Here is a 13215-nt window from a genome sequence, read left to right as displayed (position 1 = left end):
GTGTACCAAATCTTAGCCTGTCTCTTGCATCTAAAACATCTCAGGAGAGTTTCTACCCCTTCTTCCTGCAGTAACAGTATCAAGGCTGCATCCATCTTAGACGCTGTGGTTTTTGTTAGAGAGGGAGAGAAAGCTCGATTTCTGACAGGCCTGTTTGTGAGATAGCAGCTTTCAGGTGACCCACATGTTTGTTAAGGACTGCCTCACCTACAGTCACAGAATCTGACCTCACATTGACCTTACCATATACCCTCACGGAGCCATTTCCGTGGTTCTGGCACCAAACTTCATTCCTCGAAGTAAAGTGACTCGCTCGCTTAGAGGAAGCATGTGACCAGCACTGGTGTTCCTGCTACTGTTTCAACACCAGGTCTGGGAATATCAAGTTTAACCTGGTGCAGAGTCTTCTCTGCATTAGCAACTCTGCTGCAGCTATCCATGTAGTTGCATGAGGGATGGTCCTTTAATCAAACAGGAACTGGGACAGTTTGGTCTTGAGTGACGCTGTAGGCTGTTTCTTTAAGCCTGCCTTTTGGGCCACTGTTTCCACCAGACCACCAGATATTGGATGGTATGGAGCTCTCCGACCACCATGCCAAAAGCCATTTGACTTTAGGAAATATTCAGATTCCCTCCTGGTAAATGACGTCCTATTGTCCGTGACGCTGGAGGGTGTGTGTCGCAAACAATCTCTCAGCTTTTCAGTCATCAACCCTGAGTCTGCCAAGTGAACTCTCTGCATCTACAGCCGCTTTGAATCAACATCCACAATGACCATGAAACATTGACGTGAAACCGAGTCCAGGATTTACCTGGCCGTTCCTGCAAATATGGCGATGACAGCAGCAGCAATTTTTATCCGCATTGGCACTCTGGACATAGCCCCACCAATGCAGTGACGTTGGCACCCAATCTGCCTACCAGACATAACATCTGACCAATTTCTTCATTTTGGAAACACCTGGTCTTTTGCTCGGGATAATCACTTCTTGCTCCCCATAGTGATATGCCGTCCTCTGCAGTTACGTGGTCTCACCTGGCCCAGAAAGGCTTCAGTCCTGGTTGTGATGGCCCTTCGGTTTCTTCGTTACCACCAGTTGTTTTGGTTTTGCCAGGATGATCTTTTTGTGTACACAGTCACATATTCTCAGTGGTGACTGGAGGGGTGTCCAGAAAGTTTAAAACCAGAACAGACTGTTCCAGGGGAGGCACCACCAGTGGAGTATATGCCAATGGGAGGCAGCTAAACGCAGCTGCATTAGCTACTTGGCCTCCTAGGCAGTTTTCCTACTTGTACAATGCGCTGAGAATAATGTCCACAGCTGAATTGGACCAGAAACTGTAGGTGGCACCATCTTGTCATCTTTAAGGAGCCCTAGCAAGAGATTTATGGCCCGTTACTATGACAAATTCACATCACACCAAAGATGACCACCAAACCTTCCTTCTGTCACTGGGCGCATTTGCATTTGGCATCAGCCATCGTACAGGAATCAAACACTGTTGGGTGTTTCTCTTTGTTGGGCCACCAATGAGCCAACATTACCCTGATACAGTATTGTGGTGGCATTGTGTGTCAGCACTACCTCGCATTTCAGATCAGCACCTTTGACAATAGCTGTCTTTTCACTTTCCTATTGGCTACGTGACCATTTCCACGTCTTTCAATAGCAAATGGACGCATTTGAAGTTCCCACAATAATTCAAAATCCATGTAAAGGCTTAAGCTCCGATACAGATGTGGGAGATGGGCCATATTTGATCGCCCTCACTTTATCTTGCAAATGGTGTAACCTGGTTTTGTTGACTGTAACCCAAGTAGGTCACTTGGGGCACCTGAAATGTACACTTTCCCCTTCTAAGGCATATGCCCGCTTGGAAGAAATGTTTAAGCACTATGTCCAATCTCCATGTGCTGTTTATTGGCCATCCACACTCACTGCCACTGAAATAACTGCACAGAGGCTGGCACCCTGTCACCAAGTAACCCTTTATTTATATGTGAACCGTACACACTGCCTGTGGCCCGCCAGCTTGGAGTCAGTCCCTCAAATAAAGAGATTCTGAATCTCCTGTTTATAGCTGTCAGCCAGGACTCTCTGGCTCAGGATAATCACCCCAATCAAGGATCTCATAGTCAATAAGATCCACCTGGTTCCAGTCACTACTTTTTCATACCTAAGAAGTTAAAGACGAGAAAGAGAAAAATATAACAATCATCTCACAAAGAGAAATGAATTTCTGTTGGAGTGAAATTTTGCTGAACTGTCCAGGGCATTGGGCAGAATTCAGTGCCTTCCCCCTAGGTAGGTTCAATTGTGACAGGCTGTTTAATTGGGTCCCTGCTGCCTTTCCACATCAGACCCAATCAAGACCATGGCAGGAAAGCTTGTGAATGACCGTTCCACCATCACTAGTATTCAACCACATAAGCAGATGAGAGACTTCCTGTGCAGAAAGCCCAAAAATCGAACCTTATTGAAACTGTTGCAAGCTGTGGAGGGGGATTCCTTGTTCAAAGATCATCAAGGGACTCACTATTGAGAAAGGGTGAGGCTCACTGAAAATCAGTCTCAAGCTCTAATTGCTGAGTCCCTTCACTCTCCTCCATAACCCCATACGTTTGTCATCGTAGAGTCCCTTAAGTGATATCAAGCCACATAGCTAGCAGCTGTCACTGCTCCTCAGCTGATGAACCCTCAGCTACCAGCTTCTGATTGTTTGGCAATTCTTAGGGGGTGGTTTTCTATCCCGGGATCATAGAGTCAAAGAATCCCTACAGTTTGGAAACAGGCTATTTGGCTCCACAAGTCCACACTGCCCCTCCAAAGAGCATCCCACCCAGACCCATTCCCCTACCCCTACCTTTCCCATGTCTGACCCACCTAGCCTAAACATCCCTGGGCACTTTGGGCAATTTAGCATAGCCAATCCACCTAACTTGCAGTCTTTAGACTGTGAGAGGAAACCAGAGCGTCCGGAGAAACACACGCAAACACAGGGAGAATGTGCAAATGCCACGCAGACAGCTACCTGAGAGTGGAAATGAACTCCAATTCCTGGCGCTCTGAGGCAACAGTGCTAACCACTGAGCCACTGTGCCACTCCAAATCCCTTAGCCCCAGTCAAGGCTTAACGCAGCCCAGTTTAGTTTCAGCTCGCATTTAGTTAGGTGGGCTTTGCTGAAAGGTGGTGGTATTATATACAACCCATTATCTTTTTCAAACAATATGTATTGCCACTTTGTAGATTAATAGGAACAAAGCTGAGAGGAAGGTTTGGAGGTTGAATTCGGTACTTTAATGGTATAATCGCAACATACAAGATGCTCCTCAGAGTGGTCGGCAAACTAAGAATTTGATTAAGCTAGTATTTTGAATTTTTTCAGTTTAGAGTATCTATTAGTACATTTTGAAACCAGAGAGAAGGTTTAATACTCAACTATTGCTGAAAATTACTTAAGAAAGAAGTAGTGAAACTATTAGTTCAGTTACATATACAGTAATTTAATGGAAGCAAGGTAAAGATTACTTATGAAGATGAAAATGAGGTCAGATTAATAATCCTGCAGATTTGCTTGAAGAATCTTTTTCTGAAGTGAAAAGGTTGAAAATTCAAGTCAGATTCTGCAGCTATGACCTCAGTAGTCAAATAGCCAGAGTTTGCTTTTGTAGGTGATCTCAGTAGTTAGGCTCAGGGAGAGAATGTCGGCCTGTTTTCCTCATGGTTTTGCTGGTACAATATTTTGATTGAAATTCTTTTCATTTGAACAGGGAGGTACCTTCTTTATACCTCCCCAGTGTCAGAGAAAGGACACAACTCTCCCAAGCTATTCAATTATTTCAACTAAGAATGCTATCTGGAAGTAGAATTAAAGCTATAAGGATGCCCAGAGATCTCTTGTACAAAATGGCTGTTCTGGCATACCAAACTGGTTGTTATCCCAAACGGTTGAACCATAATTCCATACTGAGTTTTGAGCAAGTCTAATTCTGAAGTATTGACTCCTACATCGTCTTTTAACTAAGCTAAGTAACCTTTTAACTATCTCGGCCATTAAAGTGAATGGTTCCCATCTTTTGGGACTATGACAAGATAAAGCCGTTCACATCTCCAGGAGTTTGGTTTTGTCACTTTATATGAACATGGTTCTTTGCACACTTTGGACAGCTCTTTTTTAATCCATGTTTATTCTTCAGGATGTATGGCCGTCACCTTCAGATCAATGCATAGTGGTTGTCATTCTGGACCTGCATGCGTGCCATTTACGCCTTTCATTTTGTTTCTCATTTAACTAGTCTGTGATCAATGATGAGTTGATGAGATAGCTTGGTAGTATTGTTCTCACTTGTCAACTAAACAGAATCTCAGGCAGGTGTTAACTTGGGAGTCTAATGGAATTATGTGAAGGTGTATTACCAACAATTAGATATCCTATCCAGTTTCTTAAAACATTTTGAACAACAGTTTGACTGCCTTGACTTTGTGTGCAGTCATTACCTTTGAACAAGGAGAAGCTTTGATGGATCATTGTTCATGTATCCTAGAACTGTTTTCCTGTATGTTGTGGTTTGGTGATAGATATCCTGTTCAATGAGAGCAAAATTGATGCAAACAGTGGTGGTTATTGCTATGCTCAAAGTGTTCCAAAGCGATGGGACAGTTGGAATTTTGGAGTGATAATTATTATATTCTGTGCCAATAGTGAACGCATCTCTAACTGTCTTGGTCCATGGTAGTCGCATAATGTCACGTGGTTTGGAAATGTTCTGTGTGCTGATTGGCTTGGTGTACCTCACATACATCACAGCCTTTATTGTCAGAGTTGATGTCCTTGCTGATGCTGGGCTAGAACATTGACTCATTATCAAATGTTTCATCTCCATTTCCATGTCTCCCTAGGTGAAGCTCATCAAGTATGTCCAGTTTAAATAGCAGAATGAGTACTTGGCATGCTTTAAAGAGCACTCCATTAGAATTTGATCTCATTTTGAAATGGTCAAAATGTTCTCAAATCCATAGGGATCTCCAAGATGGACTCAGGCCAGCCCTCTAAAATGAAATGGCACAGATTATGTGTTCTTTTGGCATTCCTCTCCCTATATTGGAAAAAAAAGCATGTTAGATTCATGGCAAGCTAGACATGTTTTAATCCTGCACCTTTCTAGATTTCAAGTGAGGGCTGTGTTAAGCTTCACAGGGGTAGGGAGCTGGAAATCGAGCCTTGCCATCCTTGAAGTCATCACAAAAGTTGTTTTTTTTAGAAGTTCACAGAATTCCCCAATTTATCTGACTTTACATCCAGATTGACGGAAAGATGAACAATGTTGATATAGCTAACAAGAATTACTTCTTTTTTAGAAAAAAAACTAAATGCATACAATTAATAACAGTTAGCATTTAATTCTACTTACTTAAACTCTAACCCGCTTATAAGCTCATGCTCTATGTACGCATGCCTGCAAAATAAATGGCAGAAAAGATTGGGAAGGCAGTTCAATGGTTCCTCTCTACAGGGTTTACTGCACTTTTTCTTTTGCCTGCCTGTTAGAACACTGCTTCTTGATTTTCTTTCTTTAGGTACTTTCACTTTTTACAGGGAGCTGGTTCACATTTAAAAAGTCTCTGACTTCCTAGTTAAAAATAGACAGCTTACGGCAACTGATGAGGAGAAATATATTGGCTGTCTTCAGAACCGATAGCTTTTTCACTGTAGATCAAAACCTTACCATAGACAGATCCAGTGGCCTTTATACCATCAAGCTGTTCAGCCATCTGGGACCCTATCATATGGCAGGCAGGTGACTTTTGTCATTAATGATTGGTGCCCAATTGTCCTCTGGACCCATGTCTGCATTTGCACCTCTCTGGAGAAGGTTGCAGTTGCTGCACCACTTGCTTTGTTTGGGTGCCAATGGATGATCGAGACCCAAAGACTTCCAAATCATATCTTCCAGCCACAATTGCCTCATCATTTCATCCATCCTATAGAACGCTGTCTGCAATATATCATTTTGAGTTTTTCCTTTGACATTTCCTGGATGTATTTCTAGAATGTCTCATAATAGTGGAGGCAATATCCAATTTGATTATTCAGTTCAGGTGCAGCATCAGAAGCATCCTACATCATGTAAGCTCTCATTAGTTTTCTGCCTATACCACAGGTTGCAGGCAGTATGCTCTGAAATTGGTTTTAATTCCAAGATGATTTTCTAATGCTGCCCAGGGCTTTGCTAGATCCTTCTAGTTAGTATCAGATAAACCAGAATTATTGATTCTGTGCAGATCTTTGCTTCCTGTCTCATTGGTAATGTTAATAGCCAGTTTCTCTGCATCCACAACCATATGGCCTTTGTAGGATTAATGAATTTTCAACCTAAATAGCTTGAAGTAATCTGAGATATCATGTGCTTCTAGTCTATCCCCAGAAACCTGGCTGCAACATTCTAAGTTTCTTACTCTTTTCTAACCCCATGGTGTGAAATTTCCTACAGGTCACAGTATGCTATGATTCCCACATGGCTGACCGTGAGCCACCCCACTGTTGCATTTTTGCTAGCAAACTTTGATCTTGCAGATGGATGGGCTTTGATGTTGAGGTTGTCAAATACCATGCAAGTCCAATGATAGCCAGAAAGAATCTGCACTAAAATGCAGTGATTTCTGGGTCCACTGATTTCTGCTGTTGAAGAATGTTTTTGTCTTTCCATCTCAAGGCAAAGCTGGGAATACATCAAAATCGTTTTCGGTCTTTGCTCTCACTATTGCTGTGCAGAGTTATGATCCAGTAGCAGCACTTCAAGCAGTGTTTCTGGCTTCAATTGCCATCTTCAACTGCCTTCAACTTGCGATCACTGTTGCCACGCTGCATCATCTCTTTTAGATAAATACGAGCTAAAGACAGACATAAAAGTTGAATCCAGAGCAAAATGATCTGTACAAGAGAACTGAAACACATGCTATTGTATAACTTCTGGTGAATTATTACATTGCAGCATAAACATCTGTTTTAATAATTACATTTAGCATATGAATACACTGTCGCAACAATACAGAGGTCTTAATATTGTTCTAAAGTTCCTAGTAGAATGGGCAGACAAGTAGCAGATGGAACTTAGATGTATGAGGAATGCATTTTGGCAAAAGGTAGAAGTAATATTCAGTAAATAGCACAGCTGTAAAGAATATGGAAGGATGTGGAGGTGCCAGTGTTGGACTGGGGTGGACAAGGTCTGATGTCACATGACACTAGTTCAACAGGTATATTTGAAATCACGAGCTTTCGGAGGGCTGCCCCTTTGTCAGGTGAAGAATGTGCAGGAGCAGAGGAATCTAGGGTACGTGTTCATCGATTTTTGGAAGTGGCAGCACATTTTGGGGAATGGTTAGCAAAGCATCTGGGATCTTGGGCTTCATAAATTGAGGGATGGAGTGCAAAAGCAGGGAATTGATGTTGAATTTCTATAAAACACTGGTTACGCCCCAGCTGGAGTGTTACATCCAGTTCTCTAACCATACTTTGGGAAGAATTTGAGGTTACTTGAGAAAGTGCTGAAGAGATTTTCTGGAACATGGATATGGGATTTCAGTTTACATGGATGTGCAATTTTATTCAGGCTCAAAAATCTGGGGTGTTTTTCCTTGGAGCAAATGAGGTTAAGGAGAGATTTGATACAAGTATACAAGGTTATGACAGGTCAAATAAGGTAACAAGAGAATTATCTTCCCTTTCGCAGAGGCAGGGACAAGAAATTGCAAGGAATATGGGACGATAATAAGGCTTTGGAGAACTGATGCACAATGAATATGAGGAAGAGCATTTTGACTCAGCAAGTGGTAATGACCTGGAACTTACTGTCTAGGAAGGTCATAAGACCATAAGAAATAAGAATAAGGTCTGCTCCCTCGTTCAATAAAAGCACAGCTGATCAGGCACTCCACATGCCTGCTTTCCTGCCGTTTCCCTGTGACCCTTCATTCACTTACTAATACAGAATCTATCTTTCTCAGCCTTAAATATGCACAAGAACTCTGCCCCCACAGCTCTCTGCGGTAGAGTTCCCAAGATTCACAACCCTCAAAGACAAGATATTCCTCCTCATCTCAGTGTTAAATTGGCAATCCTTTTATTTTGAGACTACAGCCCACTGGCCCTACACTGCCCTGTGAGGGGAAATAGCCTCTCATTTATCCTGTCAAGCATTTTAAGAACCCTGTAAATTTGAATGAGATCACCTCAACTCCAGTGAGTAGAGTCCCAACTGTTCAGTCTTTACTCATAAGACAATTCCTCCATACCAGGGAATATCTTCATGAACCTTCTCTGAACTACCTCCAATGAGTGGAAAAATCAATGATTTCACAAAGAACGAGGGAGTGAAATTGACTGGATTGCTATATGGAGAACTGATATGGACTTGATAAGCCAAATAGTTAAACACCTGAACAAGTTAAAAAGATGTTTTTAATCAGCCTGTTTGAATATTTTATGCCTCAACTCCATTGCTGTCTCATCCTTAGGTAGTACTTTAACCCATGACTTCCGATCCATAGCTGGTAACAGTGCCATTTGATGCTAACTGTCTCTTTATTAGTCTCTTGGAATTCCCAGGCAGTCCCCCATCCAAGTATGAAACAGACCAGAGTCTGTTTAGCTTCTAAGATCAGATTAAATTGGGGATAGTAAGAACTGCTGAAGCTGGAGTATGAGATAACAAGATGTAGAGCTGGATGAATACAGCAGGCCAGGCAGCATCACAGGAGTAGGAAAGCTGACGTTTCCGGTCTGGTCCTTCAGAAGAAAGGTCCATATCTAAAATAACAAGGTGTGGAGTTGGATGAACACAGCAGGCAGAGCAGGAAGGCTGCCGTTTCAGGTCTAGACCCTTCTTCAGATTTTCTGAAGAAGGGTCTAGGCCCGAAATGTCAGCCTCCCCGCTCCTCTGATGCTGCTTGGCCAGCTGTGTTCATCCAGCACCACACCTTGTTATCTCAGATTAAATTGGTTGTTTTCAGATAGTATGGTTGTGGGCTCATGTTTCTTTATAATTTTAACCGTAATTAGCTTGTTTGGATATGGCATGATGTACCTCCATGGCAGGTGGGACTTGAATCCAGACCTTCTGCCCCAGAGGTAGCACCCTTAACATGACAATTAACATAAATGTCCTCCTACTGTATGTAAATAACTCCATGATCAAGAATGGTAATGAGAAACAAAATTGACAGTACATTATTATTATAACGTGTCCAAATAAGTTGATTATTTTAAAAAGTTAAGAATATGTGAAGGTGCATATGGATTCGGCAAAACTAGCTGGTTATGCCTTTAAAAAGTTGAGATGCTGACAAGTCTGTCAGTACTGGAAAACAGAGATTAAATTAATATTTAGGGTAGAAACAGTTCCTTTTAATGAATGATTCCTATCTGAAATGTTAATATTTCCCTTTTGAGATACTGATCACACTCTTATTTTCTCACTTTCTTTCAGATTTATGCTTTCTACTTTTGATTGTAGAAAATTATACTCGTGCCTTTATGAATATACATGGTACAGATAAGAATAAATAAGAGTTCAACAATGCTGCTAATTTTATATTATTACATGAAGTAAATATTTGGATGGTTTTCATTTTAGCCTTCGAAAAGTATGGCAGAGAAGAAAGTGCACAGTAAAGAATGGCTACTTGACAATATCCCATGCAACTGTGAGTAATGTCTTTGTATTTTCTTAGAGCAAAAAAAAATTTGGCTGTTTTAACAATATGGAGTTAGTTGCTTACAGCATTAGTTTTTACAGTATTCAGTGAACAGACTTGGAGGTGCAAACAGTGCAGCAGAATTAATAATTTACAGTTTTCCTCTTTAAAAATAAATTACTGATCACAGTTATTTTCTCATTTTCTTTCAGATTTCTGCTTTCTACTTCATTTTTTACTTTCTACTTATTTCTGTGATGACAATTGGATTACATAGAATAGATGGTACAGGACAGGCCATTCAGCTCAAGCAATCCATGTTGATATTTATGCTCCGTTTGTGCCTTGTCCCATCCTTTTACATGTAAATCTACCATTATACCTCTCTATTACATTCTCCTTCATAGTAAGTATTTTGTACTTACTCTCTCATCATGGTACAATATATTAATCACAACCTAATAAAAGTAGAGGGTAGTGGGGAAACTAAAAACAGGTAAAGAATGAAAACCAAGAAAACTGATAGCTAATTGCACAATGCCAAAAAGGAAAATAATGAATAGGAAATGATGCCTTGACATACCTACTCATAGACAATGCACATAATCCCCATTAGCCTAGAGGCATGTACATTCCAGGGAGAGACAAAACAAAACTAGGCCAGTTTGGCAAATTACTGAAAATCTGTTTTGGCAATCTGAATGTGTCTAGGAGATCCCTCAGGTCCTGTTTAGATGATCATATAGCTCCAAATTTACTTTATAGGATACCTACTTCTTGGGCAACGTAATCTCCATTTGAGAGAGAAATGGGTTCCACTTTCCCTTGGAGGAAAATAATGGATCAGCATTCACCACATAAACCAGCAAGCTTTTCCACAGTTTCAGTGTTACTTGAGAAAACAAGAGCTGTCTAACATCTAATGTATGGTCTGTGTTTCTACACCCTGGTCCTCCCTAAACTTTGAGTTCAAACTAGTTGATCCACAGTTTGGTACCATTGTTTTTTCTCTTGTACATTGATCAAATCACCCTGGGCTTTAAATATATACACCCTCCTCTTGGAACATACTTGAGTAACTGAGCTCGAATAATTTGAGCTGGAATTTAATCTTCTTGTTATCCTGTATACCATTTCCAGCGTCTCCGTACACCCCATTCATAAAAGGAGACCAAAACTGGATATAGAATTTGAACTTCTCGTTCCTGGAGGGCTTAGACTTGTGGTACGAACTGCGCGTTGAGTTGGTACACTACCTTTTCCACTGTCAGAGATTAAGTAGTTCTATATTCTAGCCATTGCTTTCAGTTTGTTTTTGTTTTAAATTAGAATTGATGATTTCAAAGATTTAACTAAATCTAAGGAAAGAAATCAAACTGATGTATTTATCATCACGTCGATATTAATATGGGCGATAATTCAGTTTGAGCTGTGTGCATGTTGTGACTCTGTGCACCCAATGATGTCATGAATAATTACAGTTGAAGAAGATCTATAATCTCTAACTACTACAGTACGAGTGGATATACAACAGAATAACAATGCTGAATTAAAACTAACATTGACTTACGACCTTGCAAAATGAATTTATCATGACTCTCATTTGGTTTGCCCATTAGCGAAGAGAGAGAGAGAGAGATTTCATTGAAAATTTTATTCCCTTAAAAGGCTGGAAAAGTGTCAACACTTTTTGACGCAAATTTTCAGACCTGTGAGCTCCATTTTGGCATGTTTATTTATGTTCATATTTTCATCTGTGAACTTCTCCTTTCTCCTTGCGGGATATCTCTTTGGCCACTAATGCAAAGGGTAAGAAAAGCTCACCACGGGTCCTATTAATTGCTGTGAGATTCTAAACAGTTGATCATTCCCAATACGACAGCTGAGAGAAAATGTTGATCAGATCTTTCCCTTTATTTTCTGACATTAAAGTTTAATTTCATGAAATAATAGTGAAATACTTACAGCAGATTTTGCTGAAACTAGGTATAAATATACATTATAGACTTATTTTTCTGTCAGTACTTTTGTTAACTGTCAGCAGAGACAAGGAACATATGACATGGATATACCATGCAGCTTTGTCTGTGTAACTTTAATATCTTTGGCTAGGAGAGTGTATAATCTTCATTTTAAGATTGATAATTGCCCTGAGCAGGTGCAAGTTTAAAATATCTGCAACTTTTTTTCAGCAGAAATGTTTTCTAATCTTACTCATGAAAGGTGGCTATTGGTAGATAGGTTGAGAAGACCAAGAAGGTGATTGTTGAAGTCACATTGCTGCTTATACTCACGCCAATCCCTGAAATCTGTTTGCTTCACTTCTGCTCTACCTACACACTTATTTCACCATTTCTTTATTCGCCATTTTGTGACATCCTCCCATGTCAAGCAGCTATGCCACTCCTCCTCCCATTGTTACTATTGGCATTTTCACTCTTTTGCTGCTGTGGCAATCCCTTACATTTCCCACAGCCATCATCCCAGTGTTCCTACACCTGAGGGCCATTCTTCCCCTACTGTGGCCCCATGACAATCACTTCTCCTCCTCCTCCTCCTCCTCCTCCTCCCAAATGTCAGTTCATTTCGAATTACTCACTCTCTCCTTCCAGTTGCCGCTGATTAGCATATATATCTTTCATGTCTCCTAAGTTCTTGTGAGGAATACCTCCTACACATCATATTAAACTTTTGGCCCATAGACCACTATTCCCCTTTTCCATCATATTTTTAAATAAATCTATCTTATATGTATCTTAAAATATATTTTAAATAGATATATCTTACTCCAATTAAATGATTTTTGCATTTACCAAAGCAAAGTAGAAATTTGCTTCAAAAATCTGTAATATTATTGTTGCATTAAGTGACTTTGAATTATGAACATGGCCAAACTTGATATGATTTGGACATAATTGATTTGTAGTATAAAATACACAATTCAAACATTTTGCCAAAAAACAAAATAATTTTTTCTGTTAATCCCAGTTTGTTTCTAATTGTTCAGTGTTCAAAAACATTTCTGAACCTGAGGTTCTATTTGCTATTTATTAAATATGGAGTTGTGTACTTTGACCAACTTGAAAATTCAATTACATTTGCTAAATTTATGTACTAGGGAATGTGAGAAAACATATCAATTTTATATGATCTGTGTGCTTCATAATGGAATAAAGTGATTTGTTTAGTTCAAGAATGTGACTCCATTGGATCCAAAGAAACAAAATTGTACATTTTTTTGTTTTGATCGTCTCAATCTAAAGGACCAAGTGTAAATGAGTTGAAGTAAACCTTCAGTCTGGTTCAAACAAGATGAATTGAACACTGCAATGGAAGGCTGAAATTGCTACATTATTGTGATGTTCCAGTTTAAATACGTGAACTAGATGTGTACTTGAAATGATTAATCCTTTCTATAATTTAGTGCAAGTATCAAATGTGACAAGCATAAGAGCACAAAAGCAATTTCCCTCGTTAAAGCCTGTATCATTGTGAAGATGACACTCTAAATATTAG

The 13215-nt window shown here is 40.0% G+C and overlaps 1 protein-coding gene across 10 annotated transcripts in view; it reads left to right on the top strand.

Annotated features, from left to right (window-relative positions):
- The window catches only part of LOC125451568 (arf-GAP with SH3 domain, ANK repeat and PH domain-containing protein 1-like), a 313433-nt gene that overhangs the window by 199877 nt on the left and 100341 nt on the right, over window positions 1-13215 (top strand). For all 10 annotated transcript variants that reach the window (XM_059645972.1, XM_059645968.1, XM_059645973.1 and 7 more), the window contains one exon: window positions 9639-9708. In XM_059645972.1, coding sequence (XP_059501955.1) covers window positions 9639-9708 — 70 coding nt within the window. The remainder of the gene's footprint in view (window positions 1-9638; window positions 9709-13215) is intronic.

This window comes from Stegostoma tigrinum, chromosome 5, assembly GCF_030684315.1.
Source record: "Stegostoma tigrinum isolate sSteTig4 chromosome 5, sSteTig4.hap1, whole genome shotgun sequence".
NCBI classification, from domain to species: Eukaryota; Metazoa; Chordata; class Chondrichthyes; order Orectolobiformes; family Stegostomatidae; genus Stegostoma; species Stegostoma tigrinum.
This window is presented reverse-complemented; position numbering and strand designations above follow the sequence as displayed.